This window comes from Ipomoea nil, unplaced genomic scaffold (genome assembly GCF_001879475.1).
Source record: "Ipomoea nil cultivar Tokyo-kokei standard unplaced genomic scaffold, Asagao_1.1 scaffold1026, whole genome shotgun sequence".
NCBI lineage: Eukaryota > Viridiplantae > Streptophyta > Magnoliopsida > Solanales > Convolvulaceae > Ipomoea > Ipomoea nil.
Window position 1 is genome coordinate 1087801 of NW_017617454.1, and position 26077 is coordinate 1113877.

General features: G+C 38.4%; 5 protein-coding genes across 9 annotated transcripts; 3 read left to right on the forward strand and 2 right to left on the reverse strand.

Annotated features, from left to right (window-relative positions):
- LOC109180631 lies at nt 1–4166 on the forward strand. Of its 2 annotated transcripts, XM_019330326.1 has the most exons (5): nt 1–621; nt 1432–1673; nt 1851–2292; nt 2427–3789; nt 3875–4166. In XM_019330326.1, the coding sequence occupies exons 2-5, from the start codon at nt 1434–1436 to the stop codon at nt 3879–3881; spliced, it is 2052 nt and encodes a 683-aa protein (XP_019185871.1). In that variant the 5' UTR covers nt 1–621; nt 1432–1433; the 3' UTR covers nt 3882–4166. The 2 variants fall into 2 exon arrangements, with proteins under 2 accessions (XP_019185871.1, XP_019185870.1); XM_019330325.1 differs by lacking the exon at nt 3875–4166 and having other exon boundaries at nt 2427–3868.
- A 23-nt stretch (nt 4167–4189) lies between these two features.
- On the reverse strand, nt 4190–6421 carry LOC109180632 (UDP-glycosyltransferase 708C1-like). Its single transcript, XM_019330327.1, has one exon. It carries the CDS (start codon nt 6205–6207, stop codon nt 4738–4740), a length of 1470 nt encoding a protein of 489 aa, XP_019185872.1. The 5' UTR covers nt 6208–6421; the 3' UTR covers nt 4190–4737.
- Nucleotides 6422–6879: 458 nt separating this feature from the next.
- LOC109180537 (probable ubiquitin conjugation factor E4) lies at nt 6880–13398 on the reverse strand. Its single transcript, XM_019330169.1, has 16 exons — nt 12239–13398; nt 11563–11767; nt 11171–11322; nt 10758–11061; nt 10456–10608; nt 10144–10347; nt 9946–10058; nt 9719–9833; nt 9250–9339; nt 8953–9156; nt 8762–8857; nt 8554–8676; nt 8017–8109; nt 7524–7688; nt 7349–7438; nt 6880–7268 (listed from the first exon to the last, which is right to left on the reverse strand). The coding sequence occupies exons 1-16, from the start codon at nt 13072–13074 to the stop codon at nt 7089–7091; spliced, it is 3123 nt and encodes a 1040-aa protein (XP_019185714.1). The 5' UTR covers nt 13075–13398; the 3' UTR covers nt 6880–7088.
- Nucleotides 13399–15129: 1731 nt separating this feature from the next.
- LOC109180623 lies at nt 15130–17642 on the forward strand. Of its 3 annotated transcripts, none has more exons than XM_019330313.1 (2): nt 15130–15238; nt 16275–17642. In XM_019330313.1, the coding sequence occupies exon 2, from the start codon at nt 16336–16338 to the stop codon at nt 17134–17136; it is 801 nt and encodes a 266-aa protein (XP_019185858.1). In that variant the 5' UTR covers nt 15130–15238; nt 16275–16335; the 3' UTR covers nt 17137–17642. The 3 variants fall into 3 exon arrangements, with proteins under 3 accessions (XP_019185858.1, XP_019185857.1, XP_019185860.1); XM_019330312.1 differs by having other exon boundaries at nt 15231–15371; XM_019330315.1 differs by lacking the exon at nt 15130–15238 and adding an exon at nt 15245–15404.
- A 1838-nt stretch (nt 17643–19480) lies between these two features.
- On the forward strand, nt 19481–23271 carry LOC109180609 (serine/arginine repetitive matrix protein 1-like). 2 transcript variants are annotated; one of them, XM_019330285.1, is made up of 2 exons: nt 19481–19791; nt 20908–23271. In XM_019330285.1, the coding sequence occupies exon 2, from the start codon at nt 20950–20952 to the stop codon at nt 22858–22860; it is 1911 nt and encodes a 636-aa protein (XP_019185830.1). In that variant the 5' UTR covers nt 19481–19791; nt 20908–20949; the 3' UTR covers nt 22861–23271. The 2 variants fall into 2 exon arrangements, with proteins under 2 accessions (XP_019185830.1, XP_019185831.1); XM_019330286.1 differs by lacking the exon at nt 19481–19791 and adding an exon at nt 20024–20089.
- Nucleotides 23272–26077: the final 2806 nt, after the last annotated feature.

The following is a 26077-nucleotide window of genomic DNA, read 5'->3' on the forward strand; positions in this document are numbered from 1 at the left end:
AGCACGGAAAAGAGGAGGCAGAGACAGAATCTAGAAAATGAGCTACAAATACCCATGTCCTTCCTTCACTTCTTCGCAAGCACAGAAAATCTTTGATTTTTTCTCCCCATTATTTTATTCGGTAGATGCGTTGTTGTGATATATATCTATCACTCTATCAGATTGCCATTTTGGAGAGGAGAGAAAGAAAAGAATGGGGGAGAGAGAGAAGAATAGAGCGAATCAAGATGCCCCATAGGGCGAAAGAGAAAGTTGTACTATACTCCCATAAAAGATAAAAGAAGATGTTGACAATTTTCAAGTCATTGTTCTTCTCAAAGGCTTGATTTTGTGTAGAGAGAGAGAGAAGAGAGAAATGTTTATCTAGGTTCTGTTACTGTGCCTGCTTTTGGTTGATCAGAGAGTGGCCCAACAGATGGGGATTTGTTTCTGGGTTGTTTTCTTGTGCAGATCATCTTTTTTAAGGTTGTGTTCTTCAATGGCCGCCAAGGTACAAAGATTGCAGCTTTCTGGTTTTGGGTCTCGGAGGTCTTGTCTTTCTTGTTGAGGTTGTTGTTGGGCTCAGAAAATATTGCACTTTTGAGAGGGTATAGCACAACTGCAGAAGAACTGGGTGGCTAGGTAAACTGTTTTAGCTTTTTTCTATGCTTTTAATTATGGGATTTTGATTTTTTTTCCCAGTCCCTTGATGTTTAGATAATTCCCAGGTAGAGCCTTTTGGTGTGAATGTTTGTTTTGTCTGATAAGTCTGAGACTGTGTATGCTTCAGTGAATTGATAGCTGCCATAGCTTATGCAGTCACATAAAAGAATGTGATTTAGTATGGTGAACATGATTCTTAATTGCATCAAATTCTGCTTCCAAAATTTTGAGTTTGTGTTATATGCCAAGATTGGGAAGTGGTTTCTTGTGGTGGCTGGTTGTTTCCAGGATCAAGATTCAAGCATTCTTGTTCTTATCAAATTTTCTGCTTAAATACCTGACTGGTAAATTCCGCCTTGTGACCTTAGCTGACAAAGGACTATATGGAGGGAAACCAGTCTAGGTTGCCCATAAATCAGTCTAGGTTGTCCATAGTTGATCGACTCAAATCAAGAAAGTCAATAGGCCACTCTCAACTGATGTTTACCAAGCCAACAGCCGACCAACTTGGCTGGGGTTGCCCCTATATGGAGGTAAACCAGTCTATGTTGCCCATAAATCAGTCTAGGTTGCTCATAGCTGATCGACTCAAATCAAGAAAGTCAATAGGCCACTCTCAACTGATGTTTACCAAGCCAATAGCTTGACTAGCTTGGCTGGGGTTGCCCTTAGGCTTGAAGTTTTTCATTCTAGTTGTTGGTTGATCTTCATAATTGTGCTTTCTTTCCTTCCTTTTTGGTGTGTTTGGGCAGTCCAAGTTATAGTCTGAGTTTACTAAGTTGATTGCAGGAATGGGAACTAAGATACAATGTAAGACGTATTTGCCAGCGTTTTACTCTGTAAAGGATCTGAATGGCCACGTTAATAATAGGGTGTCTTTACTAAATCATGAAGAACAAACGCTAAGAAGTGTTCAGCATTTCGACTTTTTCGCATCATGCGTGCCTGTGCCTGTGGATGGATACTTTGAATACGACAAGGAGAAAGTGAGGCAGACGATTTTGAAGCATGAATCGATATTCAGGCACCAGGTATGACGATGATGATCAAAAGTCGTAATGGTTAATCATTGTATAACACTTCAAGATTTCGAATGGGTTCTAGCTTTTATGTGACATATTTGCTTGCTTTGTATGTAATGAAGTAAACAGCTTCTCGAATTCTGCTCTAATCTTCTATATGGTTTTCGTGTCTTTTTGGCGTTTCAGCTTCAAGAACTGCATCGCCTTCACAGGAGGCAGATGGAACTTATGAGTGAGTTGAAAACGAGAGAACTGCAAAGGAATTCGATGAAAGCTGAGACCTTTCGTTTCGGGCACTTGTTGTCTCACGCTCCTCCTCCCAGTTACAGTCGGTCTCCGTTTGAATTCATAAAAGGCGAAAACCGGGCTAGTCATTTCTCCTCCCGAGACAAAGAAATTCCACGGGCTGGTGATGAAGACAGATATCTCGAGTTCTCAAAGAGGACCAATCGTCTTGCTGACTTGAATGAACCCATATTGCTCGAGGAAGCTCCAATCTTGGCCTCAAACGCCAATCCTCACAGAATCAATTCTCTTGCTGATAGCAATGAGAGTATGGATAAGTTGTCCCAGAATCACATCATAAGAAGGAAAGGACAGGAGCATTTGGTTATCGACATAAATGCTGGTAACGTTTATCTACTTAACTTTTAAGTTATATAGCGGGATTAACTCGAGGGGTTTGGGGCTACTGGCATAACATGTTTATCGATGGAAAATATTTCTTACTTTTCTGCTGTTCGATCAATGATTCTTATGCAGATGTTCACTCTGACAGTTCACATACGCCTTTTCCATCTAATAACACCAAGGCAGAACCCCCGAAGAAAAGGACGATTTTTGGTGTAGTAATATCCGAAGGAAATGAAGAACGATCTATGGCTGTTTCCAGTGGAAGTTGTCAAACGAAGCAAGAAAGTTCCAAGGGAGCATTGCCATGGTTCATGGTGAAATCGCAGCATGTTCTTGACGAGAGCAAAGAGGGCGAGAATTGTTATCACATGAATCTTGATTTATCGAAAAATCGTTCTCAGCAAATTTTCGGGAAATCAGAAATAGATGAGGGTTTTTCTCGAATTTTGAATAGGAAACAAGAAGCCAAGCCATCAACATCCATCAAAGATTCTGGGCACAGTGATATTGAAGTCGTTAAGAAGATTTTTGGGGTTCCGATTTTTAAGTCCTCTAAAGATGATGTAAATTCTGCAGATTCCCTCTCCCGGGATGTTCATGGAGCTAAGGATAATACTATTGAGAAGAGACTGGACAACAACATTTCCGGTTTTTGTCATCAGATTGATCTTAACCTGTCGTTGGATGAAGAAGAGGTGTCACCCCCGCCTTCTCTCCCTCGAGAAGTTGTGGAAATTGCAATAGCAGAAGAATCCCGGGAGGATATTAAATCAGGATTTGAGGAATTTAAGGAACCTCGTGGAGAAGTTGCGAGACGAGCTGCTGAGGCTATAGTTTCCATCTCACAGACTGGCGATAATATGAACTCGGAATCTGCAACTACTGCTTGCCTCGAATGGTTTGCGGAATTGATTACTTCCGAAGTGAATGGCGATGAGTGTGGGATAATGGAAGCTTCCCCGGGGAAAGATTCCATCCCCGATGGTATGGATTACTTCGAGTTTGCAACGCTCAAGTTGAGAGACATGAAGGAAGAAGGGCAGTGTTACGAGCCATCTATTTTTGAAATTCACGACGAAGAAGAAATAGGGGGGGATACAACACAATCGAAACGCCCCCGAAGAGGGCAGGCGAGAAGGGGTAGGCAGAGGAAAGACTTCCAACGGGATGTCCTGCCGGGAATCATGTCCCTTTCTAAGCACGAGCTAAGCGAGGATATCCTGACATTCGAGGAGCTGTTGAGAACCTCGGGTTGCTCTTGGCAGTCGTGTTTGCCACAGAAGAAGGCCACCGCCAAGAGTTGTAGGGGAAGGAGGCGGCGTGGAGGCGGCTCAACTCCCTCCCCCATTATAACCGCCACCACTCCACCAAACCAACCTCTCGGCAACAAAGTCGAGGTCGAGAAGGCCACCAGCCTAACGGGATGGGGAAAGAGGACACGACGCCTGCCAAGGCAGCGGTGTCCAACTACACATCATGTTCCTCTGATGCAATGCGAACGGGGATTAATCTGAGTATGGTACGGGCTTAAAGGTGGTCTCCTATTAGGGCCTGCTCGGGACACCTGACCAAAAAAAATGCTAACATGGTTCCTAAATTTCCTCAAAACATGTACTAGGAACAAGAGGCTGCATAACATTCTTGAAAGTAATAAGGTTGCAACAAACACTGTCAACTTACACCACCAGAAAAGGATGGCCTTTGTATCAGACCTCCCATTATTTATTCAGATCCGATCTTGATCAGACTGGGTTTGTGGCGGCTTATAGAGCTATAATGTCCATGTATTTCTTATATCATCTTTGTCTTATATTTGAGCTTATTAACATTATTTGAACTAATTTATAATTAATCCCATTATCCTTGCAGGTTCATGAAATTGTGGATTTACATATATCAGGCAAAAAATATATGCTTAGTTAAGTACAATGAAAAAAAAAAAAAGAACATTGCAGAAATCTACACCAATCTTGGCCACATTGTGCCTATAAGCAAAAAACATTTTTTTTAGTCACGAGGGAAATTCAAGGGTGTGCAATAGGTAAATCCCGCTTTCTAACCATAACCGGCAAAGGACCACAAGGAAGTAAACGAGTCTCGTATTTGTCATCATCCAATTGACATGCGTGTTTACTTTTCTATGTATATGCAATGTTGCAGAAGGCACTAGGTGCTAGTCTGGCACCCTAGCGCGCCTAGGCGGTCGGTTAATTCGAGTATATCGTCTACACTTTTTCCATTCAGGGCTGTGAGTACATGACTCGAGGAATATAGAAGAAGAGCAATCGAGCAGGCAAAAAATACCACTCAGTCGAGTTGGGTGCCAGCTAGGCGGAGTTAGGCGCCTGACTCGGCACCTAGTCAGCCGGTTAGTCGGACAGCCAACTAAAAATAGTCTAGGGCTAAAATCGTCTCAACCTAGGACCGCCTAGGCCTATTTTTACAACACTGTGTATATGTTTGACGATGCACTTCCTATTTTTTGTGTGGAAGAGACAATGAACTCCATCAACTTTTTCCCACTCCCACAATGTTTAATGGCCTTTTCAGCTTCTTCCCTCACATTCCTAGCTTCCACCCTCACATTCCTATTCTCCATCACCATTCTAACCTTCTCTGCAATCTCTTCCCCATTCACTAACCTTTCCTCACCCCAACCCCATTCCTTAACCCACACCCCCAACCCTGCCTTCTCCACAGCTTCAGCATTCATCTTCTGATCACCATGCTGTGGCCATGCCAGTATGGGCACTCCAAACCGAGCCGCATCCATTACAGAATCCCATTCACACTGGTTCATGAACACTGCAACTGCAGGGTGTCCAAGAATCTGTTCTTGATGTACCCTTCCTTCTTCAACTATTTTCCCTTTCTCTCTCACCCCCTCCATGAATAACTCACCAAACAATCCTCTCTGCTCATCTTTAAGGATCCACAAAAAGCTATACCCACTGATTAACAGCCCTTTTCCTATTTCCATGATTTGGTTTCTTGAAATTGGCTCTCTGCTTCCAAAGTTCACGTATATAACAGACTCAGAAGCTTTGTCGTCTAACCATGGCCACTGGCTGCATTTCTCTTGCTCGGTTGATACTAACGGCCCGAGAGGAAACACGGGTGGGAGAGAACTTAGAACTTTGCCGGTGTTAAGAGCTGAAATGGTTTCGGGTTCAAACCAGTTAAAGGTGTTCAAGAACACACCACTGACTTTACAAAGGGATTGGGCATTTGGTAGTAAGTAGGCTGTTAAGACATAATTTGTTGGTGAGTTATCCATCCATGAGTTGGGGATGCTAGATTTTGGGATAGGGGCTAATCCTGGGATAGCAATATCCGCGGGGAGATTCTTGAATAAAGCGGGGTTTTTTGAGAGCAGGACAGGAAGATATGCCACGGTGGAGTAAAACCGGGCTGAAGTAGTGGAGAGAATGTAGAGATGGATGCCGAGATCAGGTAGGATCTGTGTGAGGCCATCTGCTAGAATAAAATCAGAGACCAGGGAAGAAACTGGTTCATCTAAGGTGGATAGAAGAGGTCCTAGTTGCAGCAGAGAGCGCAAAATGGCATCGATTTGGAGGATGAAAGGGTCAAAATTGATGGTAGATTTTGAGGTTTTCACAGGAAGAATCTCAAAGTCCAGTTTCTTGATCTCTGGGTGGCTGGAGAAGAAGGTGGTGGTGTCATCACTGATGAGCTGAGGCTGCATGGTGATGAATGTGAGTGTACAGCCCCGTGAAGCAAGCATGGCGGCTAGCCGGAAAAACAGTTTCAGTTGCCCCACCCCCAATCCACTGGGAAAGAATACAATATGAGGACGTTTTGTATGATTGGTCGGCACGAGCAGTTCAGTTGGTTCTTGGGTGGTAGATTGTGGGCAAGAACTACTAGATTCAGAAATGCCAACATCCATATTGCACTAACACAAGTTTGATGTTGCAAAACACAACTTAACTAGTTGACTAACACTAACAACCACAAAACACTTAACCGAGAAATTCAATCTTTTTAAGAATGGGGGTTTGAGTTTCTTGAAGTTTGGTGAAGGCATATGCAATAGTTTGGAGAGTTATATAAAGTTTCATGACATTCAAATGTTGATAATTGGCTCACCTTTCATGTCTTTGTTTGGTAGTTCTTGAGACATGAAAGGAATCAAATTTGGCATCTCCAAGAATGCAAACAACCCCCCTTTTATTTTAATCCTATAATTTTTAGCACAACATTAATGAAGAGTGGACAAACCATTGGCTCACATCCTTTTAATAATATTGTAGCCAAAAATAGAGACAAATTATTCATATAAAACAATTCACACTAATGAGAGGACAAATGATTGTGTGGACCATAACAAAAAGTACAATTTTAATATACTAAAAGTACATTATTCGTGTACTGAATGTACTTTATATAAAATAATGTACTTTCAGTACTCAAATAATGTATTTTCCCTAAATATAATGTACATTTTTAATATACTAAAAGTACATTATTTGTGTACTGAATATACATTATTTGATAGTATAGTCCACACAGTCATAAAATGCACAATTTTGACATACATAATACCTTTGTATAACATATATATAAGCACACAATATAAATTGCCTTGAATAGAAGAGTTGATGGAACCAAAGATTTCAATCTAGTGACATTACACTAATTATTAAATATTATTCCAGCATATACTCCGCATCTGTCATCCATACATGAAAAGAAAATATTGGGCAAGATGACGATTCTGGAGTGCATATAATTTACAAATATCGGGAAACGAAATGCTAAAACTACCTCCTATTCGATCAACGTTGAAGTGTCCGTTGTTTGGATTGTTGTTTTTGTGCTTTGCATACCCAAATCACGCTGCTGTTTCGATTTTTTGGATGACCGGACAAATTCTTCGATTTTGGCCTTCAGCTCGGTGTTTGGAATCAACATGTCCGCGGTTAGATGAGAACGGTTGAATGGATCCGTCTGTAATCGAGGAAATCAGGAACTAGATTCTCAATGTACCAAATAGAACAATATAAGATGGATAGTAAACATATACATACACTATCGCTCAGAAGATGCCGCTGAATAACAGGCAAGTCGAGTGTGATCCTCGATGAGGGCAGAATGACGGGATCCCTCATCAATGTATACTGCACATTCAACAAAACATTATGAAGAAACATTTGAAATGCGGTCAAGGTTAATTATGCGATCCAGGAGGATATGAAATCGTACTTGAATAGGATCGAGGAATTCATCAGGGATTTCTCCAAGAGCAGCTTCGGTGTCCATGGCTTCTGTTGCTGCAACTTTGGCTTTAGCACCGAGATCAATAAACTCCTGTATGATCCTCGAGTCTTCACCGATTCTTCTAAGAACAACAGCTGCAGCGCTAAACAACTGAAGAAAATTCTATTTGTTAGATCAAAACTCAACCACAAGTGTGTGTGTGTGTGTGTGTGTGTGTGTGTGTGTGTGTGTGTGTATATATATATATATATATATATATATATATTGAATGCTACTGACTCTATTACAATGTAGTATCTGTTCGTAACTACTTTCTCAACCAACTGAAGCACAAAGAGCCAATAACGCCTCCACTAAGGCTCGAACTCACAACCTCCCATATGGGAGTCCAACCCGGGTGCCATTAGACGACAAGTTCTTGGCACAAGTGTATATTTAGAAGCCAGACAAATAAAGACTAACATATTAAAGAAAATACCTGCTCATTATATGAACGACCATCTTTAGTGATTGCGGTTGGGAAGATGTTCTCCTTATCTCCTCTAGCCAAATGCACATATATTTTGACAATCTTCAAAAACCCACAATTTTGATGAATTTTTGTCAAACTTCGAGATAACTAATGGCAGCCTCATTGCCACTAGGGTGATATAAAGATTAACATATATGGGATGAAAATTCATGATTGATAACAAGAACAAGCAATTCAAGAAACTTCCTTCTCAGAAAGGAAAAGATGCCATTCCCTTTGAGGCAAGCAAATGTTATTAGTATAGCACCTCAAAAAAAGAAACTTCTAAATTTAATTCAAGAACAAAAGCTTTCCACCTTCAATGAGGTTAGAAAATAAAATTCTTTGCACCAGCCAAATTCCATCTAAGCATACTCAGCAATTTTCAAAGTTCTATAGAAATTGTCCTCATTTCAATCAAAGAAATCAGTTACTAAATATCTTAATTTTAAGGTCACCTGCTTAGAATAACAATCCACAATATGAAACTACTAATATGCATACCTGCTTTAACAACTCTTTCGGACGAAATTCATACTTTTCAGGGTCTTTTAAGCTTAGAGATTTTCTCTGTGGGCCCACGAGTTGTAACAGAAAGTAATTCAGCATACTAGCAACTCTCTCCACCTGGAAGAAATCAAGAAAGATGTCTTGGTCATAAATCATGACCAACATTGGTAACTTCGACTAGAAATTAGAAAGTGAAAGATACCATCTCAGGAAGTAGAAAGGGAGCTGTGATCTGTTCTGAAGTAAATGTCAGCATGCTCACATCTTCATTTGCCAGCTTCATATCAATTCGAATGATCTAGAAACAACCAGAACGTTTTATTCAATTCCAAAATTGGAGAATTAAAAAAAAAGAAAAAAAAAAAAAAAAGTGTCTGAAGGGTCAATACTAACATTCTCCTGAGAGTGGAAAAGTCGAGTCCTCTCCTGCCTCTCTTGAGCTGGTCTTTGCTCCCACTCCACTCTATTAGACATCTCAGCTTCCAGTTCTTTGAGTTCAAGAATTTTGTTGAGACTTTCATCAAGAAGATAAATGCTATCATTGATTAAGAAGTTCAAGAAATTCAAATAGACACCCTTCTCCTCCTCTTTAGCAATCTGGAGCAGGATATAGTAATTTCAGTTAGAGTCAATCTAATCCCAGCATAACTGAGGAAATTAAAAAAGAAACAGTTCATAAGGTTGGCCAACCTGTCTCCACGCATTGCGATGGCTTGGAACCTGCCATAGGTATTCAAGAAGTTCGGCAATGTTGTGACGGATATTGAACTTGTCATAGAACTGCACAAGGAAGATATAGCAGCATTATAGTAATCAAAAGATATGCACGAAACCCAGCACAATGGGTAAGGTAAACAACGTCTAATGGACTGAAACCACAACATCTAAAGCACTGGGATATAAATAATGTTTATTGAGCTGGAAATATTCATTTACTCATGAATGGAGAAGCGGTGTCATATGTAGAGAAGAACTTAGAAGTTAGAACCAAGTAAATCTACTATGCACGTGAAATAGTGGTATCAGAGAAATCTTGATTCTGTTTGGTTGTACACAGGAAGAGTTTGCAAAAGATGTAAAGATATGATATTTTTCAGTTTCTTTCAAGGGGCTGAATGACTGCAGCTTTGAGAACCAAAAATGGCAAATGAATCCTCACCTGAGTGTGGGAACCTGTGAATTCGATATCAACATAAAGCTTCAAGAGATTCCTCACAAGATACTCCAGGGAAAGTTGGTGCCCCTCAAACAATGTTGTAGTTGCAGATGAGCCACTGCAAATTGAATTCAATCAGACAGTGGCTACTAAAAGATCCAAATGGGTATATTAAAGAGATTAAAATAAGAAGAACAACTTTCTTCGTGAATGGAGTTTTATGAGATCACCTTCTACGAGGCATCCAACAGTTAAGGACTTCAACCATCTTCGCTCTTAAATATGGGTTTCTAATATACTGTGGACTTCCCATGAACATGATAATAAAGTTCATGAAATCATCCTGTCAAGTCATACAAATATTATTTGACACCAGGTAACCAGCTGACAAACTGCAGTCCATACAAACTAGATATAATTCAACATACCAATAATATACCATCCAAAGCTCTAGGTATTCTAGAAGCGAAAATAAGCAACTCCATGGCATCTTCCACAAAGTGCTCAGGCATGGACGCAAATTCCATAGGGCAAGTTGATGGTAGAGGCATCCGGAAACCACCAACAAGGTCAACCAACCAAACGATCATTAGCCTATAGAAGGACAATGCTCGTTGAAGAAGCCCTCCATCCTAAAAATGAAAAAACATAATGCTTTTAAACGTTGACACCAAGGAGGCAAGGAATAATAAAGTAGTAACCTTTCCAAAGAAAGCAAGTACTCTAGACAAAAGCAATACCCTAAGTATCTGAGCTTCATAGCATAGCTTCTCCTGATTATACAACTCAAGCACTTTCTCAAGGCGTGCTATATCGTTCTGAGATTGTGGAACTTGTCCCTGTTCTGACATGGTTCTAAAAGTAGACAAACTATCTTCACACCTTGAAATGTCCTGACAGAGAATTGAAGTGATTAAGAAAATTTTCTGTTTTCACTCTATAAGATAAAAATCAGTCTGTCTGCTATGATACTGTATGATCTAGAATTTCTTTAAAAAGACAAATAAAATGTCCCCTATTAAAAATTTATATGGTTGTTCACCTGAACAAGATGCTTAAAGTCAGAAAATGCTTTTAACAGGCCTAGATTAAGGACCCTTGCTGTCATGAAGAAGCATTCACAAATGAATGAGTATTTATCTTTTTCAGTGCAATTGGATTTTGGTTTGTTGTCATGTAGGATAGAAGATCCCCCAGTATTATTGCCAGAGCTTGTGGCTTCCTGAGATTCTAACAACCTGAGTTCTCCACCACTACTATCTTTACAGGCATCTGCTTTCCCAGGATTATTTCCACTTATCCATTCAGAGACTTCTTCAGATGATGCATTCATAGCAGTTAAATCCCTGTAGGCCACAACATGCATTAAGAAATGAATTACAGTTGATAAGAAGAAAAAGCTGGGTGAAAGGTAGCTCTGAATTGAAGTTCAGATAATAGAGAAGGAAGCTTTACCTCAATTCCAAACGTTTACTATAGAACACATAGCTGGAATCAATCTTATCCCTTTTTGACAAATTGTGATCTAAAAATGGTTCACAAAGCCGAAGCATAACAGCACTGAGATTGACAAACATGCCTGAACTAGCACAGGATAATGGATCAACCTGCAGTCAGATTAGCCAAAAAAAGGTCAAAGAAGGATTCAATTATAGCCACAGGTAAGGAAAAAGCAGAACCAAAAACAAAACTAATGGAGCTGTTCAAAGATGATTGTTCAGATGAAGCATGTTAAGCTACAGTATCTCAACACTATACTTCAACTTAACCTGCATATGAAAACTTTAAGGAGATCTTTTACAATGTAGTGCAAGCTAGAGTATTTTTCAAACATGATATAAACTTACCTGAATATGAGCCCTCGATGCATTTTTGTTGATCACCTGCGCAAGATATTCGAGAACATTTTCGCGGGTGTTTGTATTCTTAAGAAGACACTTGAGCACTTCCGTCAAGCCATCGTATAAGTTGTTCATGACAGTTTTGATTGTTGTGAAGGAAGACAATAGATCAGCTGGACGACGTGTTGAAGCATCTGAGAAGCACTGCTGGCTGGTGTTTTGCACAGGTAAAACAATCCATTAGCTCCATAACCTTCTTAAGCAAAAGTAAATGATGCATGCTGAGGAAGTCTTATTTTATTACTATTACATTACATAATTTAGATATTAAGAAATTACTAAATAGTTATTTAACTTATTACTCTTAGCAAACCCAGTGTTCTCTTCTTTTCCTGTTCCAACTTCCAACTATTATTCTTTTGGCAAGAAAACATAGGGGAAAAAGAAAGAAAGAATAATAGTTGGAACAGGAAAAGAAGAAAACACTCAGTTTGCTTGAGACCCAAAACTCCCTTAGACCCTTTTTGCGATGAATTAACATTTTTCTGCCCCCACCTTTGGTACTTAGCCAAATTGGACAGACTCTTTGGCAGGTTCATGTTTATTGAAAATAATATCCTCTGTGGATAGATATAGAGCAGCATAATTGTGACAATAATCATATGAGAAAAACAAAACTTACCCAACGTCAGGCTGACTTTTGAATAATGTATTATCAGGTATAGCACTGACATGAAAGAAAGGGCCCAAAATGCTGGTCATCTCAATAACCCTCCCATTCATGTACATATTCTTTGGTATCCACCAAGGATGATTCACCAGAGATTTTGCCCCTACTGGATACTTAACTAATAGCAACAAAGCTCTGAGTGGCTGCTGAAAATTCCCCAAAGCTGATACCTTTAGCACACTTCCTCTCAAATCCTCATACAACTGTTTCAAAATCGGGTCTAGACTATCAAAATCCCCATCTTTAAAGAAATCATCAAGAAGCCCTGGTGGACAAGTCACTCCACCACTACTACTACTGCCCCCAAACCCATCCACTGCAAGAGAAACCTCGGAGAATATCAAAGGCAGCAAAGGAGAAACATTGGACGTGTTGGTTTCCCAATTTGGAAACATATCAGGGTTCCCTAAATGTATTATACAGTAGGAAACCGCCAACTTCTTTGCTTGTTTCACCACCAATTCCATCTCAGATCTCACGCTCTTATCTTTCATATTAGCAATCTTCTTCCCCTCCTCGTGCGCTCGACGGTAGCAATTGACTAAATACTGGAATGGCGGCTCGGCGGCAGCGAAGTTCCCAGAAAGTCGATCTATCAGGACTCTCTCCATCAAATCCCTAGACAACCTCAAATCCTTCCCCTCGCTGAGCACCTCAGCCGCTGTCATTTCCAAATACACAAACCTAGAATCATTCTCCATCGAATCGATCAAAGACACGAGGAAGATTTTCCGGATGATTATATCCTCGATCTCCTCCGGCGTCCTCTGCTGTTTCTGAGTCGCCATGGGTCAACAATCACGGCAATCGAATTCAAATAATCAGGCAAACAATAAAAATCGAATTTTGAAGCAGACAATTAGGGTTTTGATCAGAACCCAATGCTAATAACTGAAACTGGAACTTTGGGCATGATCAAAGTAGATTGTATGCATATATATATATATAACTGCAGATTGTAGATATCTGATATATACTCCGTATAGGATACGAACGTGTAAATACAATATTGTAAACTACAAAACTTGGGAATATGGCGTGTATATAATAGTTGAGAGTGTTGAATAGGATACGAATTTTGGGAATGGTGGGCTGTGGAAGGTTTCCTAGGCAGAAGTTACTTTCACTTTTCGTTTTTTTTTTTTTTTTTTGGAAACAGGCAGAAGTTACTTTCACAGTTCGACCAGGATTAACATAGCGTTTGGATCAAGTTAGCTCGATAAGCCAGCTATTACATTGAAGTGGAATAAAAATGATCAAATAGATACTTAAATTTTACACAAAAATGCAATTAAGTCCTTAAATTAAAAATATATATATATAATTAAACACTTGAACTTATTAAAAATGCAATTAAGTTACCAATAATTATTGACGTTGATCGCCGCTAATTACTGCTCACCACCGCTAAAAAAAAAAACAAAAAAACAATTTCCACCGGAAAGACAATTTCTGATCATCTTCTCCAGGAAAAGACGATCGGAATGGCCGTCTTCTCCATTGGAGATGACGACCAGATGTCGCATTCTCCACCGGAGAAGACGATCGGCCTTCTCCGATTGAGAAGGCCTTGATTTTTTTTATTGTTATCGTCGTCGGAATTTTTTATTCGTCGGAATTTTAGATGACTGTTTATTCCATGTGAATAACCAGCTACTGGTTTAAATCTCAAAATGACAAGTTCGAGTGTTTAATTGCACTTTTTTTTTAGTTCAATTGCTTAATTGTACTTTTGAGTAAAATTCAAATGTCTATTTGACTCTTTTTCCTCTTAAATAAAATCACGGTGGAACAAGTCTACGAATCGGCCTGCATTAACCCCCTAATCTGACCAATCGTTATATCGTGCACCAGGACGCACAATGCATTGTGCGCTCCGCCATGCCCAAAACGATATCTTTTTGTTAAGTTGTGTGAGAGTTGACGCGACGGAGTTTATGTATATTATGTTATACAATTACGTACATTCTATTATACAATTATGTACATTCAAAACATAAATTTTTTTAAGAGTTAAGAGTTTGTGTTTATGTATTATCTTAGGTTATGTATATTATCCTTTAAAAAAGATTGTGCATTCTGTTAGACAATTATGTACATTCGAAATATGAAAATTCTTTTTTAATAAAAGTTGATGGGGATTATACCATGCACGTACGGTAACCCACGACCGGACAGCGTGGGATGGAGAGCGCCGAACGTGTCATCTGCCTGACCCTGATTCTGCTCTATTGGCCACCCCGGTCACCCGGTCGGATGGTCCCGAAGGCTCCAAGCGGCTGCTAACCCCCGGGTCTCGGAAAAGACCGAGTAGTCGGCCCGGGCACACCCATGGGACAGTCTGGCTAGGATGAGGGCTCTAGTGCCGTCAGAAATTGCTCGCCACGTGCGCGGCTGTGTGCCGGCCCCCGCGGCACCCGGTGCATGAGCGCCACATACCCGTCATGTCGGTGGGCCGGACCCTGTTCCCTAGGCCCTCTATATATACCTCATTTATTATCTGAGAGAGGATTTTTTCACCTACCTATACATTGTAATTAAAACTTAAGAGGTTTTCGGTCATATTCTACGATCGGTTAACCTGTCATTCTACTGTACTAAATTACGGTAATTTTATACACATAAAAAGTTAACAGCAAATGCAGGAAATATAATTTTTTTTTTTAAAAATGTACAAAACAACGTCATTTTGTGGAGTCCCAGGACGCACAATGTAGGATATAATTTGCCTAATCTGACCGATAATCAAGTTTTGCTGTCTGAGTTGGGCTGAAATTGAGCCCAAACTTGAGAGCAAATAGTAACATGGGCTGGCCCAAACAGATTTGTTCGCGGCAGATGGAGCATCCGTACAGAATAGAGAAGCAGAGGCTTCACATTCTGACAAGGCAGCAGAAGGGTGTGATCTTAGTCTCTATCTCGCAGCATATATTCATTCGCCTGCAAAAACAGGTAGGAGATCCCATCTCCTCATTCTGAATCTTCTCGTTTCATTCCGCTTCTTATTTCCCTGTCTCGCGCCGTCGCGTCAATCCTCTTTTCTCGACTCGATTCTGTAGATCGATTGCGAAATCATGGGTTTACGGTACTTACGTGCTCGCTCGCATAAACCTTAGCGTTATTTGCTTTATTATTTTTATTTTTTTGCTTTTGCGGCGATTAGTTATCAAATTTAGGCTGATTTTAGCTCCGCTGTTGCTCCATTTAAACAAAGACATCATTTTTCTTCATGTATACGGTTGATTAGTTGCAGCCTCGATGTACTTGTTAGTTATTACAGTTCCGGTTTTGAAATTAGAGTCGATTAGACTGATGATTGAATGGTATTCCGTGTACTGAATACCGTTATGAGTTCAGAGAACGAAAGGGTAGACATTGATAGCTTGTCTGTCTGTCATCTGTGCCATACGAAACTGCTGTAGTTGAATCTGTTAGTTTTTGCATTCAGTTCTCTAAAGTAGGATTCGGTAATTTGGTCTTTTTTTTTTTTTTTTTTTTTTGGTTTCTATTGGAATTACAGAGTATTTTACTGCTTGATGTAAAGATTTTTCAAAGGAAAATGCAGTTTACTTTAGGAGTAGAGTTAGATATTGGCTTTTCTTACCCAAATTAAAAGGTTAGATATTGGCTTTGTATGTTGACAGCTCTTAGCCATGTGGTGAGATCTTTTATGCCTATACAAACCATTCAAATAGATAGCTCATGTATTAATTCCCTGTTTGGTGTCTCATAGTTTCATATTCTTGAATAGTTGTCTTTAGCTGAGGTAGAGGTAACTATTATAAGACCAGTGGTCACTGGACTTGTTACTTTCATGCTTTCAAGCTCCAGACTATAATTTGCCATCCATAAATATCAGAATAGCCAAATTAAGAATTGGGGGGAAGGAGGGGGGCATGTTTCCAATCCATGGATTTTTGCCACCATTTTTTCAATCTTCAATGCTTGACAATTAGTTCTAACTATTATACTCGGTTTGGTTTCTCAGGATGTTATTGTGGCTGTCTTAGTTTGAAGTGTCTCTTCTAGAAACAACACCTCAACTGAGGATGTGGAACTTTGCATCCAACTGTATAGCTGGTAGTGCAAGGCTGAAGAAGGACCTTCGGAAGCCTACTCAGGATGCAGATTGCTCAGATGATGAAGCTTCTTCCATTACAAGTAGAGAGGAGGGACTGGAGTGCCCAATATGCTGGGAATCCTTCAACATCGTGGAAAATGTACCCTATGTTTTATGGTGTGGCCATACGCTTTGTAAAAATTGCATTTTGGGATTACAATGGGCCATTGTGAAGTGTCCTACTTTACCAATCCAGCTTCCTCTCTTCATAGCATGTCCCTGGTGCAATTTATTATCCTTGCGTCTGGTTTATAGGGGAAACCTAAAGTTTCCTAGAAAGAACTTCTTTCTTCTATGGATGCTTGAGAGCATGAATGGTGATAGGAGAGTGTCCCAGTCTGCCTCTTGTGCTGATCATCAACCATCCTGGCAGCCATGTAGAACATTAGCAGGAAATTCTGCTACTGAGCCTAGTTTCCGGAGGGGCCCATATGCTCGCCACCCAGAGTCATTAGGATCACATCATGATCATACTCATCTCAATGGTTTCCTTGCTTTTGAGAGACTACATTCTTCACTTAGAAAGTCACTTGTTTTCTTCATTCATCTGACATCCAAGTTCCCCCTGGTGGTTATATTCCTTCTGATCCTCTTATATGCTATACCCGCCAGTGCAGCAATATTGGCCTTGTACATTCTTATCACCATTGTGTTTGCTCTTCCATCACTTCTCATTCTCTACTTTGCATATCCGAGTTTGGATTGGCTGGTCAGAGAAATCATTACCTGAGATGATGGGGGATTTCAGGTTCTCACAAAGCAGCATTTCAGTTATAATCTGATTTACTTGCTGCTATTTATCCCCCGAGAAACACCTTGTTGGCCATGAAAGCCATATACTTTTCAAATGTGTTCATGCCACAGAACGACAGAACTTTTACGTTATGGGTTTATTGTGATGCTTGTGATAGTATGATACTACTCATATATGCCATCTTTGCCGGTTATTGAAGCTGATGCTCCTGGCTTTTGCTTGTAATTTTGTCTGGAAATGGCAATTGATGTTCATTTAATACTCATTAACTGTAATAACACTTATATATGCAGAATTGTCGAAACATTTCGAGTGAGTGTTAGTGATTATATTCAGTGTTCTTAGCTTTGGTCTATCAAGACAGTTCAAAACTGTTGATCATTTCTAATTTGAATTTGAGATGTAAATATCATTGGTCATTACTACTGCTACACCTCCATGATTAGAACTTTCCTCTATATTGAATAGCATTCTTGTTTTAGTGAACCTCACATTACATTTATTATCTTAAGTTTTAGACAGGTTAATGCAGACCAAGAAATGGGAACAGCTTTTACAGATCAGCTATTCAGGTCAGAACTTTGTATGGCAGCTCTATTTTGACCCGGAATGAATCATAAAGGTTTGCACCTCAAACCCGAGTGTTTCCCCTCCGCCTTAAATTGTGAGATGTGTTTCGGTGACTTCAAATTTCTTGAAGTGCTTATATACTGGTACTTATAACGAGATAAATTCATACCGTTTCTTTGGTAAGATCTGAATCTACACACTGTGATTGCCAGCAAAGTTGGCTATCAACCAATCCAAAAAAGAATCATAGGATTATGTTGTTGAGTTGGGATAATAATTTTGAATGGTTGATTCAGAGTTCTTTCCCCACCTGCAGAATTTTCTAGGAGCTATGATGGGTGAGTGGCCACCCTCCTTGGAGAGGAATAGTTGACCAAAAATGAACCATCTTTGGTCCCAGGACAGCAGCATTGTCAGTTACCTAATTCTAGCCTGTTTTACAAAAAATTTACCTAAAAATAAAAAACCAACAAAAATCGAATCTGAAACTTCAGGTTGCAGGTGTGTACGGAGTAAATTTTACACACGAGCTCGATTGAGATAGTGTTGGCAAGAATTGAACTCATAACATTTAAATATAAGAGTTATGATCCATTCACTCAAGTTTAAATTAATAAATTGACAAAAGTTGATGGCAATTACAATTACTCTTAACAACAAAAGTGTTAGTAATAGAAAAGTGTATTTTACCTGTAAAATAAAGTGATAGTTTCACGATTCCAACGCTTTTATAACATATTTAGTTCTTGGTTTGAAATTTTGGTTCATATTCTGAAGAATAACATGATAAAGACTGTCATTCAATTATGAAATTATTTTTATTATATAAAAGAATTAAAAAGTAAACTTGACTTTAATTACTATTAATATTGGACCGACTTTTATTTTTCTAAAGAAGGTAGGCTAATTGACTTGGAGGGACAACAATCAATGCTAAAATACAAAAGTCCAACCCAACCAGCCACCAAACCTTCATCACTTGTTATTTTCTTGGTTTGCATCACCAAATTATTAAAGCCATTTTCAACCCCACTTCCATCATATTAGAGATTATTGTTACATCTACTAGACTGACCAAATTGAAGTGTGCAAGTATATATGTTTAACTACTATACCCTTCCCAATTAAGAGGAGAAACAACTTACTTTCGTAGTCGAATTTTCGGAGATTTAAGACTGTTCCATTCTCAAAACCAATAATCGAACCATTGACCTTTGGTTAAAGATGGATAAGTCCTTTCCACTCAATCACACCCTCCAGGTTCGATTTGTCACACTGAGTTTTCATAATACAATTTATTTCTTTTTGCGTGTTTTTGCACACTAATCAACATAAATGGGATTTATCCTATACATACTTTTGAACAGTAATTGATGAGTTCCTATTGTCAAAAAAAAAAAAAAAAAACTTTCGTGGTTATTGTAGTCCTAGTCAGCTAACAATGATATTGGTAAGGTCACTAAGTCGCTATTTACCTTCTTAGTAGCTCTAGGGGTGATGTTTGTGGACTTAGGATTAGTCCAACGAAACTTGAATATAAGTTAAAACAAAAATACAAAAAAAAAATAATCAAACATGGTAACATAATCTCGAATTATTACACATGAACAAAGACTCTGAGTTTACTTAGTATACATTCTCGGATTTTCTCGTAATAAAAAATAAAAAGAGAAATACATGGTATGTGGTATAAAGAAACGCGTATGCATGTACCATAAAAAGTTCATTGTCACATTCTAACTCCTAGGCCTTTACATAAACAAGATTCCATCTTTCACATTAAAGACGCAATTCGTGTAATCGGTTACGTTATAGGAAAATTCGTGTATTACGACGATGTCGACAGCGCAACTGTTACGCGGGTGCGGACTCCACTGCTGATCCTTCTCCTTTTCTGCCTTCCTTTTATGCTCTCATCTCGCTTCCACACTCTCCTTTTTCACCCTCCAACTGCGTTGCTTTCACGATCACTTTGCGAATTGCGATATATACACACAAACCGCTCTCCAGTTTCTCCTTCCCACGACGTTGCTTGCACGATCGCTCAGTATATATTCACAGGTAGGACAGAATTGGAGATTTTCTTTTTCAACGCCATTCTTTTAATTGTTTGCCCTTACTTCGCCGCTAAGGAGGTCCAGGAGGGGGATGCTTTAAAACCGGGAGAGAATTCTGCTTTTGTTTATATGGGTTCCCTTCTTTTTCCCCTTGGGATCATGGGTTCCTTTAAAGTTTGAATCTTTGTTCATGGTTTATGGTTTATGGTAGTTTGTTAATTGAAAGCTTTGTTTCAGTTTCATTTCAGTTTGTGTTTGGTTCTTTAGTTGCCGATCAGTATCTGGGGAAGAGAAAGTTAGAGGTATTGGCTTGAATCTTATTCTTGGATTAGATTAGATTAGATTAGATGGGATTTTGATGTTAAAGGTTTATGAGATTAAATGTCTAGACTCTAGATCATTGATCATTGTTTATGGAATATGGTATTGTGTTCTGTGATAGATGGGAATTAGTTGTGAAATTTTGAATGTTTGATTTGTTGGTAGTAGAAAAGGCACTTTTTGTTACCATATGTTGAACTTCTGGATTCCATTATAGTAAGTTACTTTATAGCTTGATGATTATGATTATGTTTCCCTGTTTACTGTTTTCTCCATATTTAACTGTTTCCAATGTGTTATATTGTTATACAGTTTTGGGCACTGAGAACCATGTTTAAAGTTCTGGGCTTATACAAATATAGTTGTCTGAACATTTAAGCCTTTTCTTTGAAGTCTCAGTGTGATTGATGATGTCTTTTTGCCTTTGCCCTTTGGCAGTTTGTTGGCCTCTATGATTAGGTATTTTGTTTCTTCCTTGAGGATGGATATGGTTGGTTACTTTTATTTGTCTTCATGAAAAGTTCTTCAATTTATATATTGACATTTTGGGTTTTTTTTTGGGGGGGATAAAGAGTAAAGACTATATGGTTTACCCTAACATTCTAAGGATCGGGAAATATTATAGTAAATGGAGTTGAATGTTTGTCACATAATCTCTGTTGGTTGTCTTCCATTTATATCCCATTTAAGATTGTCTTTCCTCTTTGTAAAATCGAAGTTATTTCATCTTATTTGAAGCCATTTGTTGCTTCGGTTTTGGGTTTGTGTCTGCTTAATTGATGTTCTATGTTGTTTCCAGGGATTCTAGATTCTTGATTTTGTGCGAGTTTATTTCTGTTTGATGGCTGAAGACAATACCAATTCATCAATGAGCTCAGAAACCTCGGGGAAGAATGAGTCAGATGGACGAAGACCGATTAAAAGTAGCACGGAGAAAGCAAGGCGTTTGAGTAACGTGCACGGTGTTCTTCCTTCCGATAGCTTATCGTCCTGTGGCTCGGATGATGGAATCAGTTCAAGAAGATACTCGACCGGAAAACAAAATCCGGGTGATAATGGTCAAACCAATCTTCCGCATTATCTCCGAGCTTCCACGGGTTCTTGCCACGATTTGTGTAAATATGGGAGGAAACATTCTTCTGAATCGAAGCCAACGATTCCTCTGTCTCGGAGAATTAAAAGACCTCTTCATCGGAATCTGAATTCTGAAGGGGCTACGGTGGGAGAGGGGACGAAGGTGACTGTGCCCAAACAAAGACCTTCCGATCCTTCCCGTGATCCCGAACTCCACTTCCCATCGCCACCCGAAATCATCAAAGAAGTAGTCTTCTTGGAGCCTAAGGAAGTAAAACACGATTCCTCAAGTGACACGGTGATGCCAAAGACGGACACGAAAATAAAAAATATGTCGGTGAAGTGCTCCCCACCACGTCCTCAAGCTAAGGTATCGAAACAATCATCCGTTAATAAGTCTTTAGAAGGTGCAAAGCCAGCTGCCCGAAGAGTTAGCGATACAGGTTTGAGAGGAAATAGTGATATTTTGAGTCGTGACACGAAAACTGGCAGAAAGACCGTTGCGCCCAAAGCATCTCGACCGAGAGTCGTTGAACCCCCGCCTGCTCCACCTACCTTAAAGTCTTTTGTCAGTAAATCGAGGAAAAGAATGGATAACAGCTCAGCATCGGTGAAGAACAAAAATAAAATCGAGGAAGCTGACACCAAGACTAAAGAAGAAAATGTCTCCGAGAAAACCTTACATGTCATCGAGATGGAACCCAAGGACGATCTTGTAGAGCCTGATCAAGATGGTGGGATTATGGAAGAAAAGGATGATGATGATGATGTTGTTGAGCCCGCTCAAGACGGTGAAATTCTCGCTCCGCTTTCACCACCGTCTTCATTGTTGCCCGAATCTTCATCGACTTCAAACTCTCATGATTTGCAAATAGAACGTAATCCACGCAAGAGCTTGACTAAGGCAAAACGTGTTGTTTCTAAACTAGATGCTCCCTCGCCAGTAAAACTAAAATTTCGGAGGGGTAAGGTGGTGGATATCCGGCAAGAAAACAACGCTCCAAGGAGACTAAGCTTTAGGAAAAGAACGCTTCTCGGGAAAAATCAAGACAGCAAGAGTGAAGGTAAGGGCAAGCTCGTGGAGTCCATGCACGATGGTCAAAAGATCTCATCTCATCCACCATCCCGTGAAAAAGGCGGACAAGATAGTAAAGAAGGATCCGGGCGTCCAAACAGCAAAGGAGATGACAATAAACCGGCTTTAAACATTAAGGCAGTGAGAAGTGCAGGAAGAACTCAAAACAAGACCTCGAAAAAGTTCAATCCCATTGTTTCAAGAGTCGACAATCCTTTACCCGTGAAACTGAAGTTCAAGAGAGGAACCGTGGTGAATCCCCAACACGAAAGCACCACTCCGAGGAAACTCGGTTTCCGAAAGGTAAGACTTTTGCGGGAAAACCAAGGCACTAGTAGGAGCGACGTGAAGAAAAATTCCAAGAAGAGAGTCGAGAGCGGGGAAAATAGCACGAGCCTCAACCCCGGGAAGGTAGTCTTGAGGCACCAAGATGTGCAGCAGGGAAAGAAAGACGCCCAGGGGCTATTCAACAACGTTATCGAAGAGACCGCCAGCAAGCTCGTCGAAACCAAGAAAAGCAAGGTTAAAGCTTTGGTGGGCGCTTTCGAAACAGTCATCTCTCTCCAAGAGAAAAAAAAACCTTCCGCTCATGCAGTTTCTTGACAGCCGCCAATAAAACCGCGTTTCTTAACAGGTTCAAGTGAAAACTCTTCTAATTTTCCGTGTGCTACATTACTAACATCTCGAGATTTTTTCTTTGTGACAGAATTTTCAACAACTGAGACTGCTATTCTGCTATTATACTATTATATACTATTATTATCACAATAACTCGAAATTTCGTGTTCTCCATTATAATTTATTCTGTGCCCTTTTGTGTGGGTGTATCTATATCCTTACAAACTAGACAAAAGAAGAAGAAAAACTCTATACTACATAAGCAAAAATGTATTGGATGGCACACAGGGATTTTGAAGATTCTCTGAAGATTCATAGTGGTGACAAGAAACTCATGAATGTATGTGTGTAAATGAATATTTCATTTGTGGTAATAAGAGCTTGATTTGGTGTGTCTTTTTTGCTATGAACCATTCCATTCTTGTAAAGGTATTGTTGGCAAATTATAGTCCACACATTGCTGTGTGGATCATAACAAAAAAAATATATTTTTAATATACTAAAAGTACATTATTTGTATACTGAATGCATATTATATAAAATAATGTATTTTCTTTAGGTATAATGTACATTTTTAATATATTAAAAGTAGATTATTTGTGTAGTGAATGTATATTATAGTCTATATTATTGTGTGGACTATAATGGTTGGGTATTGTTCCTATTGGTTTTGCCCTTTTTTTAATACTGTCTTAATCAATCTTCCATCAACATTGGGGACATCAAAATCAAATTTTGGTTGGTTGGTTGATAATCTGAAATTTAATTTAACAATTAAAAAAAAATATATGTATTCATGCTGTACCTATCATTCCATGTCATCTAATTATACATCTCTATCATATTTTTCTTTTTAAACATTAAACTACATAACTCCATCTAGGTGCCACGAAGGGTAATTATTCATAAATTAATTGATATAAAATGAGAATCAAACAACTCACCTTTTTTTTTTTTTTTTTTTAAACGAGAGAAAACTGGTTAAAGTAGACAACAACACAACATTTAATATTTGAATTTTTTTTGTTTTTCTCAATCTACTGAACCATTTTCATTTGGGAAAATTAATTCGTGTTACCAGACAACAAGATTATTGACAGAAATCAATATTTATACGTATATATTTTCAATTTTTTTCTACATCAAACTCATGACATTATATATATTTATATATATATATATATATTTTAAAAAAAAAAAACATAAATTATAACAAGTAATTTGACAAAAAAAAAATTGAAATATTTACAAATTGATAATGTATATTTCCCAATGCCTAGTATTAGTTCATAGTTGTCTACTTGATTAGTTATTAAGTGACTCTTTATTTAAATCAACACCTTTTAGTGTTAGTATATATTTTTTTTAATAATAAAGCATCATATTGCTTGCCATTATAGATATCTAAAGTAAAATTTAATCCAAGTGTTTTTTTTATAGATAAATTTGCTTTAAAAATGTAATTAATGAATGAGTAAATGCCCAAAATGGTCTCTCGACTATAGCTAAATTCACAAATTAGTCATCGACTTTCAATTTCAACCAAATAAGTCCTTAACTTTTTAATTTTGACACGATTTGATCCTTCATCTATTTGACCGTTTGTTGACCGTGATCGACGATCTCCAGAAGAACCTTCAGCTCTCGTCGGAGCACGTGGAGGCCTCTAGGATGACGTTGCACTGGTTCGGAAACACGTTGTCTTCTTCGCTCTGGTACGAACTCAACTACATTGAATCCAAAAGGAGATGAAGAAAGGAGACTGGATTTGGTAGATTGCTTTCGGCAGTGGATTCAAATGTAACAGTGTGGTCTGAAAATGCAACCAGAACCTTAACAAATCGACGATTGACCATGAAATTACATATATATCTTCAAAAATCACAGTCAACAAACGGTCAAATAGACAGAGGACCAAATTGTGTTAAAATTACAAAGTTAAAGACTTAATTGATTGAAATTGAAAGTTGAGAACCATTTGTGAATTTAGCTATAGTCGAGGGACCATTTTGGGTATTTACTCTTACAGCCCGTTTGGTTCGCTGGAAAATATTTGATGGGAAATGGAATTCAAATTCCATGGAAAACAAATTACCAGGAAAATGGATTCCATTGTTTGGTTGGTGGAAAAGAAATTACTGGGAATATGAATTCTATTGTTTGGTTGGGTTTGGAATGGTAAGGAATTATGAATATAAAGACCAATATGCCCTTAACAATAATATATACATGTGTAATTAATAAACTTTGAAGAGGGTAAAATAGTCCAATATTGTAATACTTTCTTCCCAAATCCTTTGGAAAACAAAATACCAATGTCTTGCTAGGATTTTGTTTTCCTTCAACTTTAGGAATTCAACTTCCTATGGAAAAGATTTTCCATCCAACCAAACAACATAAAACAACATTTTCCTACACTTTTAGGGGGCGTTTGGTTCAGGTCATCTTAGATTACCTAGGTAATCTAAGTCTGGTAATGTTATATTACCTTGTTTGGTTCAAGTTATAAGATTACCTGGTAATGTTATATTACCTGAAAGCTGATGTGGCAGTAATGTTTCAAGGTAATGTGATTACCCCCATTTTTTTAGATAATCTTAGATTACCTTGAATTATTCCAACTTTGCCATTGTTAACTAATCCTTATATATAATAATAATAATAATAATAATAATAATAATAATAATAATAATAAATTAATATATGCTTATATAATCAAATATAGATGTGTATATTTATATATTTAGTTTTTTTTTTTAATATTTAAGCATTGATATACATTCATACATATAAATAAATACACACACATTATATATATATATATATATATATATATATATATATATATATATATATAATTGAGGACATTATTGTAAATTGATCCATATAACCTAAAATATAACCTTGAACCAAACAAGGTAATATTATATTACACCATCCAAACCAAACACACAAGGTAATCTTACATTCCCAACATCTCACATTACCTTCCTGAAGGTAATCCTATTACCTGGAGTAATCCAAGATTCCGTGAACCAAACGCCCCCTTAGGAAAACATTTTCCATGGAATTTGACTTCCATCCAACCAAACACCCCCTTAATTAATTATGAATGTACTTACCTTGATTCAAGCAGAGTGACCGCGCTGTGAGGCTATCCACTCCCATAAATATTTCTCTTTTCTTAGATTAGACCTGGAAC